Genomic DNA, 19,254 nt, shown 5'->3' on the forward strand with positions numbered 1-19,254 from the left:
TGCTAAATTAAAGAACTGACTTAAAGCCAAGCTCTTTAGCAACACAACACAAAACAAAACAAAACAACATAAATAATCTAGAATATACAGATTAATTGTCTATCTGCATGGTTACAATGCTAGTTAAGTCTAAGCCCCCTTTGTTTTTGTTGTATGTTTCTGTGTGTTTGTCCATACAAATCAACAAAGTCACGTGACTATATCATGGTTACCATGATTTCTTTCTTCAAAGACATTTTGTAACTTATGTCTCGAGATCTAAAATAGAAGTTTGTATCTATATGATGGTCACCATTCTAGGCAACTATACTCCTTTCTTGGACAAAGCAGACTTTGGATTTGCACGAGCAAAAATGCAAGTATACCACACACACAGTATACCCGCACAAACACACATTTCTCATATACAGTCATATATGAACATACAGACAAAATCTTACTTACTGAGAAGGACAAGTCAAACAAAACAAAATGCCACACACAAAGACAGAAAGGAGGGGGCTTAGAGGTTCTGCATGGAAAGCTTTCACACCAGAGTGTGTCTCGGGAGCTCCGCCTTCAGAATGCCACCTTCAAAATAATGACTATTATTACTACTATTATTATTTGACTAACAGCACAGATGAAATGACACTGTGCCACAGAACAGCCTGGTGCCAGCAGGTTATTCAGACTTTTTAGATTGTTTCTTGAGAAAGGTTGATACAATTTTGGATATAAATGCATATTCCAGTGACTTGTCTCAGTCTCAATACATTTCCTATTCTACTTTTCATTTATTCATTTTATAATACAGCAGTAGCAGTATAAAGGCTATATTGTGTATTCTAATGGGAAATACATTCACATTAGTATATCAGAATTTTAAATTATTTGCAGTACATGTTTCTCATGTTGGTCTTGGAATAAATTCAAGAGATTCAGGTCTTAGTTGTGCCTAGACTCGCTCTGGACCAGACTGAGGTGGTATTGACTAAAACATCCCCTTTACTCACAGTTTTTTTAATTACCACAAATTCTAATCTGCAAGTAAACATAATCAGAGAATGAATGATGTGAGACATTATGAAGGCAGACCATGAAGACTCTCTCTGGAGTGTACTGTACACATGGCTGGGCGGGGTTAAAATCACGACCACAGTAACTAAATGTCTAGCCAAATCAGATAGTACGTCATGATAAACAAGGGTCAGCTGGCAGGGTTTAAAAGATAACAGGGAGTGGCATGAGGGGCCCTGGGTCAATTTACCATTTTAAATTAAATCAGTTACTTTTCATGGAAGGACTGATTTTAAGGTTGATGATTGGAGGTATGATGGCTATATGTGTAAAAATCTCAGCATATACAAAACCGTGACATTTTTCTGACTAGAAATAATGAAAAACATAGGAATTACTGGGAATTGATTCATCAGTAGCAGTTTGAGGATCTCGGCTCAAAAGTAACTAAAATGATTTTAGCTAGTAATTGACCCAGGTGGGTGTTTGGGGTCTAATCTCAGTACCAGAGTGGGATTAGCAACCTGCATGGCCAGCAATGACTCATGGTACGTCATATCGGGTTGGGCTGGTACCACCCCTCCATGCCGGGCCCAGGCGCTCGGGATCAGAGTCGACGATGCTCCCCCAAGAGGGAGCTCGGCAGATGGGGTGAGAAGGAGAAAGCTCTGCTGGGAGGGTGGGTGTCCGTGTGGATCTGTGGTAAGCACTACTCCTGATGAATCATAGAGTGGGGCAGAGGATAAGTGAGGGATGGACTGAGCAGCGGAGGAGTCAAGTGGAGGGAGGAGAGGCGGGGGAGGAGGCGACTGGAACTCCCCCGCGTCGGAGGAGGCCAAGGAGTCGCTGGAAGGCTCTGGGCTTCTGTCCCTTGCAGCTCCTCCTCCATGGTGAAGGAGAAGACTTCCCGGAGGTAACGGGAGCTCGGGGCTGAGGTATGTGTACAGCTCTTCTGTCACCGGCTGGAGGCGGCTGTACGAACCAGAGCCACCCGAACCCGACCCGGTGTTGTCCTCTAGTGGGAGGTCCATGGAGCTCCTGCGGGTGCGGTAAAGTCTGGATGCCAAGAGACTCGGGTCGCCAGCAGCAGCTGCAGCAGCCGCGGCTAGATGGAATTCGAAGACACTTCCGGGAGGCGGTGTGGTGTCGCCCATCACTGGAGGGGCGGAGAGAGGGAAGGGGGAGGTATATTGGGGTGGAGGATAGCATCCATCAGACGATGAAGAAGACACAGAAACACCAGCGCTCATGGGAGGCAGGGACGGAGGTATCGGGCTGTGTGCGCTCATTCTTTGCATCATGTGTGGGTGCAAGAACCCTGGTTGAGGCGGGGGACCAGGATCGTAGCCCAGACTAGCAGCCGCAGCCGCTGCTTGCATCTGCTGATGGAAACTGAAGTGACCGAGCTGGTGAGCAGTCATCGGGTATCCTCCATACGCCATTGCTTCGTAATGGTCCAATAGGGCAGCTTGGTTTAGGCTTAATCTCCTCACCACTTCCTCTTGCTCAGCTCTCACATCCTGATATCCATACAAACTTGGGTCAGATTGTCCTGGGAGATGCATGGGCTCTCCAACGCCAAGTCTTTGGGCGGCTGCTGCGAAACCAGGGTTTACCATGTAGAGGGAGGGAGGCTCGACACCCTCCAGCCCAGAAAAGGGGTGCAGGCTGCTCCCATACCGAGGGTAGGCCGGCTGGAAGTGTCGGGTGTGAGCCTCGAGAATGGAGGTGCTCTTGCGCCGCTGGGTGTTGTAGGCCTTTGGAGGCCCAGTGGGAGGAGGAGAGAAAGAGATGGGCCGCTCAGGGATGGACGGGAAGAAAAAAGGAGGGGTGTCGGGGAGACCTCCTCCTCCGCCTCCCGCGCTTGCTCCTCCACTGTAGGGGTGTGGCATTGAATGCTGCTGCTGTGACAATGAGATACAACGGATTTAAGAAGGAAACACTGAGAGAGGGGAACAAACATGAACTGGAGAACAAACGTAATAGAAATAGTCAAACGTAGAAAATTAGACCATCATTTCAAAACGTAAAGTAGAAAACTTCTCCCTCCACACAACAAATAAAGAAGGTGGATGAGACACAAGACAAACTATTTACAAGCTGTAGAAGGAAGTGACGAGATGAGGGAAATGGCTGATGAAAAGATGGTGAAACGGGCACAGACCAAATGACAGACAGGAAGGCACATAGACAAACAAGACAGACGACACAGAGAGACAGACAGTAGGTAAATGACACACTGATAGCTTATAGGTAGCGAGTAGGGAGAGAGTCGGGTATTAAATACAGAGAGGACAAAGACCAAATGCTCTTAATAGCTCAACAAAATCCTGATGCATCTGCAATCAGGAAAACTGTCTTTTGTTATAGGTTCCCCCATGCCGAATTTGAAGCTTGGAATTAGGAGATGCTTAACATCTTTTGCTGACAAAAATGTGTTATTGTAAGTCGCTTTGGATAAAAGCGTCTACCAAATGACGTAATGTAATGTAATGTTAACATGTGAACAACATGGAGATGCAGAAATGTACTTCATGTTTTCCTTATCCTTTTTTAATGATATGATAACAAGGGATTAGTGACTGTAATAGTGACCAGAATAACCAGAATACAGTGTAATACACAAAAATATAATTAAAGGGTTGCCAGTCAGCCTATTATGTTGCCCCAGACAATTCTGGTTGTTTCAAGAGAACTTGTTCTTATTTTACATTATTCCAGTTTGAATAACTAAATAAAGAATATGTTAGGGGGATGGACAGACATATCAATATACTAGAAATAAGGCTGGGAAGGTAATTTTTGATCAGTTCAAGAGATTTTCTAGTGTGCATCTACCCTTTCAACTAATTGGAAAATAAAAAAATAGACTTCAGATCCTGCGTGGTTGTTTATGCGCTTTTGGTTTAGCTCCACATTGGTGTACAAAGCTGTGTCAACCAAGTACTTTGCGTCAGCATGGGTAATGTCATGAGCTAAGCAGTTTCATTGACAATCTGTTCATTCAATTCACTAATTAGGACAAATCAGCAGTAGATGTAAAATAAATGATTTGTCAATATGCTGAGAAATCTTTTAAGTTAATTTTCTCTCTTTTACATTACAGTATGTCATTTAGCAGACGCTTTTATCCAAAGCCACTTACAATAGTACATTTTGTCAACAGAAGTGAGGCTAATTGAGCCACATCATAGCATAATACACTGTTGTTTCAATCTGGGGAAGCACTGAGGTAAATTAACACAACAAAATGTTCAAGTATTTAGTAAACAACTGAGGGCGAGATGAGGTAGGTAGGATATATGGTCTAATATGGAGGACTGTGTTTGGTAAATATCCAATCATGTTATCTCATCCCATTCATTCTGAATTATTTCTGCCTATTTTGGATATGATGTTATCAAGCTCAAAGTGATGTGATATCATTGTGAAAATGTCCATCTTGAAAATTCTGGCTGTAACGTGTATTTTTGCTGATAGCAGATGCACATTATCGGCAGCCAATTGGCCCACAGAGCAAAGTTAAGGGTCAGACCAGTCAATCTGTATTTAATGAGAACACAGGGTGATCTGCTCGAGACAGAGAGAGGCGCTGGAGGGGGGTGTGGGGCAGAGACTCGCACAGGTGTCTGGAAAAATAACAAGATTGAACAAACACGATTTCCTGCATAGTTGCCATCTTAGCTGTTGTTATCAAGATCAAAGTAGCCCTTAAATGCCTTAAGAAGAAACTCTGAGGTAGGATTTTTCCATTGCATACTTCCATACTGCATGATCAGATTTAAAGTCAGCCTATTATGTTGCCCCAGACAATTCTGGTTGTTTCAAGAGAACTTGTTCTTATTTTACATTATTCCAGTTTGAATAACTAGGAAATAAAGAATATGTTAGGGGGATGGACAGACATATCAATATACTAGAAATAAGGCTGGGAAGGTAATTTTTTTTATCAGTTCAAGAGATTTTCTAGTGTGCATCTACCCTTTCAACTACTTGGAAAAGAAAAAAAATAGACTTCAGAATCTGCGTGGTTGTTTATGCGCTTTTGGTTTAGCTCCACATTGGTGTACAAAGCTGTGACAAACAAGTACTTTGCGTCAGCATGGGTAATGTCATGAGCTAAGCAGTTTCATTGACAATCTGTTCATTCAATTCACTAATTAGGACAAATCAGCGGTAGATGTAAAATAAATGATTTGTCAATATGCTGAGAAATCTTTTAAGTTAATTTTCTCTCTCTTACATTACAGTATGTCATTTAGCAGACGCTTTTATCCAAAGCCACTTACAATAGTACATTTTGTCAACAGAAGTGAAATCAGCTGTGCAACACAGTCTGCATCAGCCAATACGTTTTTTAAAGAATAAGTAGCACTACTGTAAGTTAGCTTTTTTTTAAAGAAGGATGGGTCAAGAAGGGTCCAGGTGTAGCCTGAAAAGGTGTGATTTAGTCTCTGCTGAAAGATTACTCATTTGACCTTAGAGACAGCAACATTACGAGATAAAGTAAGTCACTGCAAAACACGACAAGACACGGCATGTTCAGCAACTGCACATTTTTTCAATTTTCATCAACTGATATAGTAATCATTTTTTAAATAAGTACACATTCTAAAATAATAGTTTTAATTTGCCAGTGTTGGGGAACATGTTAAAACTTTATAAGATGCAGGTCCTAACACTCATCAGCCCTACTGTAGGCTACTATTGTCAGGAAGACAACATAAAATCATGATGCATCTATTTGAGTCTTTAGAGTTGAACTTGAATGTCTTTCACTTTACTGTGTCAGGCTTTTATGGCCTACTATAGTTTATAATCTACACACACACATGGGCTGAATAGCATTGGTTAAAACTTGTTAAAATGTGTGTTCTTCTACCTTGGTGTATAGCTACAGAATGTTATTGTTTCTATATTCTACCTTGGTGTATATCTACAGAATGTTCTTGTTTCTATATTCTACCTTGGTGTATATCTAAATAATGTTCTTGTTCTTGGCACATTTATTTTGTGTGTTTTATGGTTTAATCCTTGCCCAGCCCCAGTAAAAGAGGCTGATATGTTCAACACTTTAATTTGTTTATTAAAGTTAATTTGTTTATTAAAGTTAAAAAGTTAAATTTAAGTTTAGATGCACACAATGTATTTGAAAAAGTGTATGCTATTCTGTAATTTTTGTTGCATTATCTGAATTGTCCTGATGGAGAAAACCCCACCGACTGATATTCAAAGTAGTTTAAGATCACCAGTAAGAATTATTGGCAAATACTTTTAGATATAGGTCTCTAGTTATCATAAAACTATCTTCATCTCCATTACACATTTCCAGACACCAGTGGTAACCCCTATCCCCCCATCTTTCTCTCGCCTCTCCCTCCCTGGTTCTGTGGAGGCAGAGGTTGTGAACCTACAGGGCTGGAGAAGAGGGCAGGTAGGCTGGCCCGTCGCTGCCTGGCCCGGGGCAGAGAGGAGGCCGAGTGAAGGGGCAGGACTGTCTCCAGGGCCTTGGAGAGACGGCCCGCGAACGAGTCCCTCTCGGCTGCGAGAGGAGCGCTGGGGGAGTTGGTGGCGTAGGAGGAGGACAGGAGGTCTGGAGGAGGGGTGGAGGGCTGCTTTGGAGGGACGGCCAGGAGCAGAGGAGCATGGGGAATGGCCAGGAGCGGAGGACAGTGGGGAAAGGAGTAGGAAGAGGGGACACAAACGGACATGCTACGACTTCGGCGGCGGCGGGAGGCGGGCTGCAGACAGGGAGTGGGAGGGAAACATACACAAACTGAAAGACAAAACTACCAAACGATTTAACTGAACACAGCATAAAACAAGAGTAAAACGACAACACGACTAAAGAACACACAGACAAAAACTATGATGTGGAACCGGGACAAAACAAATGAATAGTGTAAAAGGGAAGACAAATGCCGTCTGACACACAACCAGAACAAAATACAAAAGAATGGTTTCATTCCAAATGTTCAGTGCTCAAAAAATGAAATAAAAAAGAACAAACACGATTACATCTTCTACAAGGCCCAGAAGAAATAACTCAAGTTCAACCATATTCAATAGTAAATAAATGTCCATTTAATGCTTCCACCATTTAAGTAACTGTTGCAATTTTCCCAATAGTGAATATATTTTTTTAAATGAAACCGTTAGAGATGTATAACAATTCAAAAAATATGATTACACAAAAAATATTAATCAACTTGTGAGCAGATACATAAATTACAGAGACAAAAACATCACAGAAAATGAAAAGAAAGAGACTAGAACAGGATGAAAGAATAACAACAAAAGCAATGAACTGCAGCAAAGTATCATGTAAATAAGAAAGGACTGCAGTAAATTATCAGGTAAATACAATTTAATACACAATGCAAATACAATTAAAAAATAATATAATGTGAAAGGGGAGAATTTAATGCAGGAAAGTGATCTTGGAGTAGCGAACCAAGCTGGTCTATACAGAAAGTAGTTCTGAAGTACTTACAGTAAGGACAGCATCTACAATTTGCTTAGGAAAACGTTCCTATGACTCCTAGTACTAGATCAACTGGGCCTGTCTGCAGCCAGTGGCTCATATACTAGATCAACTGGGCCTGCCTGCAGTCAGTGGCTCATATAGCAGATCACCCATCATGGCTGTGGACTGAAGTGAGTCTAGACACATCCTGGCTAAACAATAATGTTCTCTTCCTTAGATGTCGGCTTGATACACACTTTCTACCATCTCTAGTAACCTTTGATCAAGAAATAAGCTTGAAGATAAATGATCTGCGGAGTTAAAAAAAGACACGGAAGCACACTTTCTAAAGGTATTAATGATCTATTTCTGTGACAGAAATAGACTGTAACCATTTGAGCAGGCCAGAGGTATATAAGGGAAATTTGGTCCATTGTTATATTATTAAGAGCATGGAAAGTGAATGAATATAATGATGATCTAATTGAGCAATGAATGAATCAGTGTGTGGTGGTACTGGTAGCCTAAAAGTTAGAGAAGAAGACTTGGCCAGAAATGAGAAAGTAAGAGTAAATTAGGAAGAAAGGAAGTAAATGAGGAATGTTGTCCCCGCCCTCAGTGACGATGGATAAGGATAGGTGCCTTGCAGTTCCCAGGGGAACTGTGTGAATGTGACACAAAATGTTGCTGAAAAACAGCATGTAGGCTCAGCAAACTCTCAATGGGTGAACAAGATTTCCCTGGACCATTAGAGAGTATTAGACCATGCTGAAGGCCTGATAACACCAGACTACAACAGAAACAAGCTGATTCATACACCAACACAATGAACTCAACTCAAGGCTCTTTCACACCGGCCTTGAAAGCCGAAAAATGCACGGAAAATAGGATTCGCGCCTCCGATGTGAAAGTCGTGAACGCGCGTTGGTGGATAATTGTTTTACGCCTTTTGTCCCGCGATGGTAGGTAGTCACAACGCCGGGTTACCTGGCAACCCGCCTCCATTAGAAAGCGTCGTTGCAGCAAGCCGGAAAAGGTGCGAATGGTCAGCTCATTCATAAAAAAATTACAGGGGAAATCACCTCATGTAGCAAGAAAGTGCACGAGTGAAAGTAAAAAAAGTAGCCTATACAATCATGACTGCAGGGACGCCAGGAGGAATGCTACGTGCGGTTAGGCTTTATGCTCAAACGATGTTGACATTAGTAGGTAAAATTAACGGATATAATAATAAGCTTCAGAGGGCTATAGCTGTCTGTGGCGAGTTGGTCTGAGGAGCAGATGCATGCGTTTTGATATTAAGGCGAGTCCGCCCACCATGCGAGTGGTGCTCGCCTTTCAATCCGGGAGCAGGGGATTTCACCTGAAAGTACACTGCAGCACGGGAATGTGGCCGTGCTGCTTGGCTCTGTGTGAAAGCAATTTCTGTGGCGAGGCTGCGGGCTTTGCGGGACCCCTAAACTGTTTTTTTGCCGCGATCTGTGTGTGAAAGAGCCTTCAGTCAACATTGTGATGAGAACAGACAATAGATAACAAACAATTAATAAGCAGACAAATGAACAGCAACAAATGATGAAGGGTTTTCTTCTCAGATACAGTGCTCTCTCTCTCTCTCTCTCTCTCTCTCTCTCTCTCTCTGTAAACTGATAATCAATCAATTTTGGAGAAGAAACTGTTACCTGATCTTGATTGCTACATATTTAAACAATGCAGATGAACATTTTCTCTGCTGTCACTATTTTGCAAGGAAGCATAACCTTAACCATAACTAAGGATAAGGCTGGTGTGTCAGGGCCGGCCCGCCCTATATGCGAACTAAGCGGCTGCCTAGAGCTCCGGGATTTGCCAGGGGCCCCCCCAATTTTTTTTTTTTTTTTTTTTTTTTTTTAATAAACATAGGCTATAATATTATAGGCTGTGTGTGGTAGTTAAAACATAGGTTGACGTTTATTTATGTTTGTAGTTTAAACAAAAACATAAATACTGTAGGCTACATACAGTACAACACAAAAGGCTGTTATTTACCTTTTGTCGCCACCTGGTGAGTAAATATATATGTAACTAAAAGCATTACAATTGACAACCGGTCCTGCATGTATCTACCGGTCCTTGGCACAAAAAAGGTTGGGAACCCCTGGTTTAACTGACCTGGCAACCCCTATGGCTGCTGGGTTCTACACGCTTGCTTGACACTGATAGGGCTACAAACGAGCGTCATCATCGTCACGTTTGTTTGTTTTAAATATTCCTCTAAATATGGCTAAAAGTACAAAAAACGTCAAATTTTCTTCGCCACTGCCCTGGCGGGCAGCACCGAGAGTCCCCTCCTTACACCACCCCCTACTTAAAAGTACTTCCAGCGCGGATGCCCCCAAACCCCCGCCCCTGGGAGGGGGCCCCTAATCTATATCCTGCTTAGGGCCCCCAGATGGCTAGGGTGGCCCTGTGGTGTGTATTACTTACTGTCAACAGATCCTATGAAAATAACAAAATCAACAATGTGTTTGCTCTACTCACATTACTTTCTGACTTTCCACATACTGTTTTCAGCCGTCAACCTGAAAGACGTGATTGGCTCCTATTGTAAGCTAGAAACCTTGAAATACAGCACAAAGACATAATTTAAATTAAAAAAATCGACAACTATAGTTTAAATTAAAAAAATCGCCAACTGTTATCACGAGAAGTCAGACTGTTGTAGTTATTACCCAGGACTATTTTCAGCACTATGGAGCTACTTTCCTGAGATCGCAAACATCTTTTCAGCCGCCTTATTAAGTTGTTTGAGGAAAAAGTCGGCTGGCCCAGTGCATTGCGTGTGCACATGTTTTTAACATTTTATGTTAACATTGTGTTATGCAAACATCTCACAGACATCGTGTTACGCTTGTTGGCATAATTCACTCAATGTGATGCTTCTGCATGAGCAAAGTAAAATGCATGGGGTTGATGTGTGTCCCATGAAATATGCCCAGAAATCAATGTACAAAACAAGTTGAAAATAACAAAACAATATAACTACTACAAAAACAACAATATAACCAAATAAAAAGACAAAGTCATAAAAACTGTGTAAATAGGGGAATAGATGCTAACATAAAGTAGGAGGTTGAGGATTGAGGATAGGCGAGGGGAAGAAGGGACTGGTTGATAGGATGGAAGGATTGAGGAAAGGAGAGATGCATGACATGAGGCTGAAGAGAGAGTGACTGAGACACATCCAGAAACTGGCTAGCTGACAGATTAAGTGACTGAGTGGCTGAGTGAATGGCTGGGTGGTTAACTAACTGGATGTGTAACAGATCGACTGAATGACTACGACTAGTTGACTTACTGACTGACTGACTGAATATCTGACTGACTGACAACTTTGTGACTGACCGACTGGACGAGAGATGTGCTGACAGACTGATTGTTGAGAATTTGTTTCTCTCTGAACTGGTTGGAAATGATCAAATACCTGCTGGTACTCCTCTTCTTCAGGTCAAAGGTGTTCATCTTAAAAAAAACAGCATGCTCTTGTGCATTTAGTTCAACACACACCCACAAGTCACAAACACACACACACACACACTGCAAACTCATTCCCACACCAAAACACTCACGTCAAACTGGAGTCATTTTCAACACATCTGTGAGTGTAGTTGTAGACAAATGTAACAGGAATGGTGCACACTCACAGATGCGTTGAACATAACCAATCCTTCATGATAGTGCATCCAAAGCACATACAAACATATACTGCCTCGTGCTGATGACATCACTCACCATTGGCTGCGGCGACTGGGGGTAGGACAGGTGCTGCTGTGGGACGGCTGAGGGGGTGGAGGGATAGGGGGGCTGGGTCTGGAGAGGGGGCTGGGAGGAGGGGGGGCAGCTGTACGACATGGTCAGCTGACCATGAGCGGCTTCAGAGGAGAAAACTGAGGAACCCTGGCCGCTGTCCAAACCTCCTTCAGCTGAGAGAGGAGGGAGAGAGAGAGAGACACACACACACACACACACACACACACACACACACACACACACACACACACACACGTGTGTTTAGGTCTCAGGATGGTCACCTTTTCCTCTGTCACTTCTTATTCTACTACATGGAAGGATAAGCAGAGCAAAAAAAGTATGGTGATGTTTGGCCTTTCTAAAGAGCAGTACTGTGTGTCTTACATGTTGGGCCCTATCTTGGTACAGGCAATATCCCCTACTTGCACACCTGTTTGGAAGATAGCAGGACGCCTTGCGCTAGTGTCCAGGGGCCGGTTGACCAAGTGGTCTTAACTACGCCTGGTCGTAACTCCTACGTCTGTCTTAGTTAAGACCAGTCTTTAGAGTGGACTTACGCCTGTTGCACCAATAGGGCTTACATCTGGTCTTAACTACGCTGGTCGTAGCAATGCGCGTCCATGTGAATTGCCAGGGAATGTGCCCCGATTGGCCCAAAAATGTGCCTCGCGCCGTCACACACTACTGTATGTGCATCACGACACCCTCCCTCCTCCCCGGGGGAAAATGGCGGAGGCGATTAGTGCCAAGCAGTCTGAATGAAATTGAATGTAACGTTCCCAATTCTATGTATTAAATTCTAAAAAACTAACGTCAACATTTGGGAAGGCTAAGCCACACAACTAGTTCGTTATAATCTAACATCATGCTTCGATGGCGACGTTACGATGATGACGGTGACGATGACGGTAAGGACTCAAAAAGGTCTCCGCTGCAGAGATCTCTGTTACAGGCAGGCACTACGCCTCCTCCTGACCAGGCATAAGAGTTACGCCTGGGCGTAGTGAAAAGAATGCTTAAGCCCTCTTGGTGCAACCGGCCCCAGGTGTTATGCCGAGTTTTGCACCCCCGCCTGGCAGCAGCTAAACGCATCCCCACCTCACAGGAGCATATTGTAATGATTTATACAGAAATGTAACTATTTAAAAGTGATATAATTGTCCGGGTAGACGTGACCTCCCTATTTTCTAAGTTAAAACAGCCCCGAAATATGGTGGGGATGCAATTCTCGGCGAGGATGCGGAAATGTTCACGGTACGTGCCACAGGCGCAAATTAGAGCTGTGCCAAATCATCTGCGCACCCAAAATGCCAGCGCAAACGGGATCATCTGTGCACCCAAAATGCCAGCGCAAATGGGATTTGGGCGGTCTTAAGTACCAGAATTATTCACAGGTGTGTCCAGGCAATGCCTGGGTGTTACATCAATAAAACCAATCGGATTCCCGTCTCGTAATCGCTGTTTGCGCGAGGCATGCAATATGCTGTAATTCTCTCCATGCATAATAGAGTGGACTCACTCGTGCCGAGGACAGAGAGAGATGGAGAGAGCTTGTTGACAGATCGTCTGTGGTGCCAACGACCCTCCGGGTTATGGGATAGGTGAAGGTAAATAGCCTATGTCCATTGTCCAAACAAGTTTTCTCAATTAATCCCTCTTTGCGATGTGATACAAGTTTCTCAGTGAGTTATAGTTGATTGCCTCACTGAATTATCTGTTAATACCCAATTTTAGCAGCAGAATTTGATGTCCTGGAGTGGCAAGGCTGCACATAATGACATATCCAAAAGGAATTTTACTCTGCACTGCGCTGCGCAGCACAGAGATTATGGTGCGCTCAAGCGCAGCGGGGTATTTAGCGTGTAAGAGGTCAGCAGTGCACAATTACTTTGCGCTAAGAGCTTTTAAAAGCGCTTAGCGCAAAGTAATTGCGCACTGCTGACGATAGGATAATGTCATCTATCCCCACATTTTTGCACTGAAACGCCTGGTTTAGCATGTGGCACGCCGATGTCCAGTACAATTATAACAGGCATGCGCTTGTGCACGCCAGGGTAGGAAATTAACTTTTTTAAATAGGGGCTTTTTTTGCCCCTGCGAAATATGTTTTGGGGGCATTTTGTATAATTTCCAGGGCAATTTGATCAAATGTTGGGAAATATATTAGTTCTTATATTTTGCAGATATTCAATGACTTTTGCAAGCATATTTTATTTCTGACATATTATGTAATACTTGGCAAAAAAAAACATTTAAAATAACATGCCCTATGGTAAAAGACAAGATATAACATCAATCAAACAAGGGATTTTTTTAAAGCTTTTTTACACATAGAACCTTTAGAAGCATTTTTTGATTGGTCAAATTGCAAATTATTGGGATGGAGCCTGGAGGAATTCAAGCCAAGGTGTTAACTGTTCCTTCTTACAACTGTCCCTGCTCTCCCCTACTTACGTGTGTGAAACAGGGTAACGGGAGCTAGGCATGCATGTGTTTGTAAACAAGGGATACATAATCAGTGATGATGATTCATCACACATGGGCTAATATAGTTTGGTTTGGCGTTTTCAATTACGATTTGGATGTTGGGGATTGATTAGAAGGAAAAACAGCAGGAGAGAACAACTAACTTTATCGCAGCTGATGCAAGTTGGTGTGCATGGTGAGTATTTGTGACTTGTGGTGGATGTATTTTGCCTGCTTCATTATGCAGAACGTGCGTAGATTTGACTTTACTTCTAGATGGGAATGTAACATATTGATCGTGATATTGTGGCATGTTGTGGCCAGCGGTGTGTTTTGATGTTTATTGGCTCACCTTAAAGTGTAACTTACCCCCAAAACACTTTTTTTCAGCTTTTAACCAATATATATGACTTTGGGGGTGGTGTGTGAAGAATTCTGGTCAGAATTTCCACATTTGAGACCAAACTGTTACCATTGTACCATTTGTATCATTTTCAGCTGCATTAAGTGCCCTCTATGGGTTCAACCCTGCTTTTTTTCCCCCTCAAAACGGCACAAAATGTGGTACAACCTGATGTCACGATGAACCAAAGACTATGGGATTTCAAGATAGTAACTCCCCTACTCCCCCTGTACCCTTTCCCGGCTCCTCACAACTCCAAGCCTATTCCCATGATGTCACAAGCATTTTCCTACCAATATGGCGCTACAATACACACAGCTCATTGGCTGTTTGTGTCACTTGACCTGTTAAAGGAGAATTTCGGTTTTTTACACCACGGTCCTCATTTCCAGCTTAAAATATGATGTTTTACTCACCGAAATATGTTTGGCTTCATTCAGATGCCCACGGAAGATTTTGAGCTCCGAGTAGTCTCCTCAAACAGGCTATAACGAGAGCAGGCGGCCAGTACGGGGCATTCTGCACGGCAGTGCACGCGCTCTCTAAATGACACTTTTTCTGTCAGATCACGGTTCATTATGGTTGTAAATATAATTATTTATCTAACAGCTAGAAGCTAGGCTAACAACAACACCGCAGTCAGCGTTGATCTGCCCCGGATGGGGTTACAGTGCGTATCGTCCCCCTTCTGTGGTTTCTCTGAAGAAGTGGTTTCACAGAGGGGGGAGATGGGCACTGTAACCCCATCCGGGGCAGATCAACGCTGACTGCGGTGTTGTTGTTAGCCTAGCTTCTAGCTATTAGCTAAATAATTATATTTACAACCATAATGAACCGTGATCTGACAGAAAAAGTGTCATTTAGAGAGCGCGTGCACTGCCGTGCAGAATGCCCCGTACTGGCCGCCTGCTCTCGTTATAGCCTGTTTGAGGAGACTACTCGGAGCTCAAAATCTTCCGTGGGCATCTGAATGAAGCCAAACATATTTCGGTGAGTAAAACATCATATTTTAAGCTGGAAATGAGGACCGTGGTGTAAAAAAACGAAATTCTCCTTTAATCCCCTGTTAATTGATTACAATCGCCTGTTATTTTCCTACCAAGATGGCCATGTGGTGATGTAACATAATACTATCAATAAAAGCCACTATAATCATGAATAGAAATAAAAGGAAGGAAATGGCATTGTGTTGCTGTAAATCATTCCCAACCTTATTTTTTAATTTTTTTATGTAGCCTAGATATGATTTTGTGCAGAATTCCATATATATTAGGTTGAGAGACAACAGAGAATCTTGTAATCCTCTCAATGACCACTGGTGGTCCCCTGACCCCACATTGAGAACCACTCAACCACTGACTTGATTGTGCAGAGAGAGAGAGGAGGGAGGGGGGAGAATGTTGTGTTTGTGCTGCGGCCCAGCTGCAGCTAATGTACTCTGCTCTGGTCTCGTGCTAAACGAGAGGAAAAAGCAGAGTGATTTTTACATGGCGCACTGTACCTTTTGACAAGAATCACGAAAAAACCCCAAATGAAAATTTAAAACGGACTTCATGGCGGTCTAAAGGACAAGTTGGACAAGTTAAAGTCGAGGTGAACCCGTTCGTCACGTGCATCCGAGTCCGTTTCAGACTGAAAACAAATTGAGAGGCGGACCATATACGGTGTCAATTATTTGATTTGACAATTCTGAGGACTGGCTTTGGCATTGGCCAATCCTGGCGTGTTCCACCCCCAAATCGGGTGGGATTCAGCGTGTTGTCGTGCTACGCGAGTGGGATCCGCGGAGTACCAGGCAGCCAGGCTGCTTCGTGCGGAGCGAGCGGACAATCCGATGCATAGGTGCAGCCCGCCCGCCTGGAATCTCCGAGAGACGACCCCTGACAGCCAGGGAGGCTGTCAAGCTCGGAGGCACGCGCCATTATCGTTATAAATGTAAATAATATTCCTTGAATGCGTGTTTTAACGAGCCAGTTACATTTCTTTGCATTCTTAGAAATTACCGTTTGATTTAGTTTGCATAATTGCTTAAGTTAGTAGTTAGTTTATTGGCTAGAAACTCTGCCAGATGACAGGCACTAGGCGCCATTTTCCCCTTCATTTGGAAGAGAGAATGATCCTGAAATGAAGATTTGATTGACAGCTGCATGTCGTGAAATTATTGGTTGAAATGGGGTAGAAATTTGATAGTACTAGGTGACGTCAGCAAACTGTAAATTACTGTTATCAATGAAATCTTGAAAAATGAACTTTTTATGTGAAAAAGTGTGAAAAACTAAAGAAATTAGATTTTTGTGATTTGTTTTGCATACATTATTAAATAGGTGCACTGCATACCCAGGTATTTGAACTAAAAGAAAAGAAAAGTCATTTTTGGGTTCACCTCGACTTTAATAACGTGCAGAAATCTCCCATTGTGATTACATTAGAGCGTGTTCAGAGCGGGGGGTTTGTCCTGGGTGTGTGTTCTGCTGCGGCCGCCGGCTAACGATAACCTCGCGTTAACGATCGTTACATGGTAGTCAATGGCAATAAAGTAGTTTGCCACTGAATGACCAAATTGATATAACTTTCAACCATTTTGGTTTTAAACGAAAGCTTGGCACTGATTTATGTATCTTTGCTCTGAAGGAAATTGTAGATAAATATAATAGGCAAAACTAAGCACGAGAAATTATTCTTAAAATTAACTAAAAGTGGGGTCCCCAGTTTTTTAGTTAGAATTCTGGTGTATTGGTGGTATGCACATCAGACAATGAGAGTGAAATGGGGGAATGTGACATCTGCTCCCTTCCATGTGTCCAACTCTGTTCGCCAGGGTGGAATTCTGTCTCCTGTACTTTTTAACCTGTATATGAATGGTTTTTCTTTGATCTTAACACGTTCACTGCCGTGGACGAGATATCTCGTCAAGCAGAAACCAACGGTTGACTGCCAATGACGAGATATCTCGTCCAAAAAAAAAAAAAAAATTTTTGACGGTGGGACGTCGATCAACCCCTTTTACATCTCCTATTAAAATATGGGAGGTATTGGATGTGTATAATCTATTTTACCGACCCACTAAGTGGCGACAGTGCTCTCCAGACGAGAGAAAGCCAAGCAAAAACAGCCGCATGAGGAAGCCATTCTCATGAAAATGGATTGGCGAAAACGCTTTCGCTTTCACGCAGGGAGCTGGCGGTGGGGGATTGCAAATTTGCATAATAGATTATGGGTGCAACACACTTTGAAACACGCAGCATAAATAAGACCAGAATCGCAAAAGCTTCATCAAAGCTCTCAACCGAAACCCCAAGAAACGAGCGAGCCCATCCAGACTCGCCCGACGAGGGGCAGCCAGGCAGCACAGACAGCAGACAACTCGCTTGTCACACACCCGCTGCAGCCACGGAGGGAGGAGAACACACACGGAGGGAGGAGTTTGAAGGAGAGGGGGGTTTCCTGCTGTTATGGAGGAAATTACTGTTCAAAACTATTGTTTAGATGTCTGACGTCTTACTGATGCCAAAAATAAATGGTTAAAGTGACTGTTCTATCGAATTTCACAAAAAGCCATTTATCTCAGCTTAAATTTTCAGACGCTGAAACCATGCTGTATTCAACTGCTAATTCCTACATAACTACTAACTCTACAAACTACCTCTTTTAGACAGAGAAAGTACACATTCTATTAGTTCTTTTGAGATATTTTGTGTTCACAAAATACTAGCAGAAAATATGAGCCAATATGATGAGCCAGAATCCTAAAAAAAAAACCTTGGCAGAAGCTACCTACAGTAAAAAAAAACTGGTGGCAGTGAATGTGTTAAATGCATGTGGTACGGGCTGTAGGGTTGGTGACTCGTTAATCAATCACCTTATGTATGCAGATGACCTGGTCATCCTTAGCCCATATAGTGCTGGCCTCCAACAGCTGCTGAGAATATGTTCACAGTATGGTGCTGATTTTGATATAATTTACAATGCTAAAAAAAGTACGATCATGATTGTCAGAAGTAGAGAAGACAGACACTCAACCTTTCCTGACTTCTATCTTGCTGGCTCTGCACTCAGTATGTGCAGTGAGATCACATATCTGGGTCATATTATCTCAGATGACCTGTCTGATGACAAGGACATCTATCGACAGCGTCGGAAGCTGTATGCTCAAGCGAACATGCTGTGTCACAAGTTCAGCATGTGCTCTGTACCGGTGAAGATCTCACTTTTTAAAGCATACTGTACACCTTTGTATACTGCCCACCTGTGGTGTCGTTATAAACAAAGCAGCATCAGAAAGCTCACAGTGGCTTATAATGACAGCATGAGGCTGTTGTTGAGAGCTTCAAGAAGCTCTAGCGTGAGACATATGTTTGTTAGTATCGGAGTTCCTACCTGCTCTGCTGTCCTGCGGAATCTGATGTATAGATTTATGTGTAGGGCATCTGTGTCAGAAGATGACCTCATCGCTGTCCTGACTAACCCTGTACGAAGTTCTGTCAGATTCTTTTCCAGACTGTGGAACCACTGGCGAACATGTCTGTATGTTAAGCATTGAGCATTGTGGAAGGCCTTACATGTTTCCCCTTTGTTGTTATTTTCTTATTTTGTACTGTGCTGTTTTTTACTGTTCTTTTTTACTGTGATTTGGATCTCCCTGGGTCTGAAATAAAGAATTGAATTGAATTGAATATAACATTACATGTTGTGTGTGAGATGGTGGTCTGCTGATAGTGAAGCTGCTGCTGGTCCGCTTCAGTTTCCTCTGCCTCTGGCTGGACCTGGGAACACAAGGAACAAAGACAAGCTACGGTCAAACTAAGGCAAGCTAAAGGAAGGGGAAAAGCTAACATTTCAAAGGTTAGAAAAGCTATTTTTGATGTAGACCCAGTATTGCCACCCAGGGATTTCCTTTCAGCATTTTTTTAAGCAGAATCCTCAGAGGGAAATATTATATATATATACTGTATATGTGACAGTCTGGTAATTTGAGTACAAAGTGGCCCGAGGTAATTTTTATGAAACTGCATGCTGTAAGCTTTCAAATGCTGTGTCACACATAGAAATCTGAAAATTATTGAAGAAGATATGCTCATTTGAATGTTGCTACACCTCAAATCAAGTTTCAGAGAAACACAGCCTCAAAGATTGA

The 19,254-nt window shown here is 42.8% G+C and overlaps 1 protein-coding gene across 1 annotated transcript in view; it reads right to left on the bottom strand.

Annotated features, from left to right (window-relative positions):
• wnk1b (WNK lysine deficient protein kinase 1b) overlaps window positions 1-19,254 on the bottom strand; it is a gene marked incomplete at its 5' end in the record, with an annotated part of 328,259 nt that overhangs the window by 71,996 nt on the left and 237,009 nt on the right. The window contains 4 exons of the mRNA XM_083662628.1: window positions 1,506-2,900; window positions 6,414-6,740; window positions 11,234-11,424; window positions 18,805-18,883. Coding sequence (XP_083518754.1) covers window positions 1,506-2,900; window positions 6,414-6,740; window positions 11,234-11,424; window positions 18,805-18,883 — 1,992 coding nt within the window. The remainder of the gene's footprint in view (window positions 1-1,505; window positions 2,901-6,413; window positions 6,741-11,233; window positions 11,425-18,804; window positions 18,884-19,254) is intronic.

This window comes from Poromitra crassiceps (genome assembly GCF_964638095.1).
Source record: "Poromitra crassiceps genome assembly, chromosome: 2".
Classification (NCBI taxonomy): Eukaryota; Metazoa; Chordata; class Actinopteri; order Beryciformes; family Melamphaidae; genus Poromitra; species Poromitra crassiceps.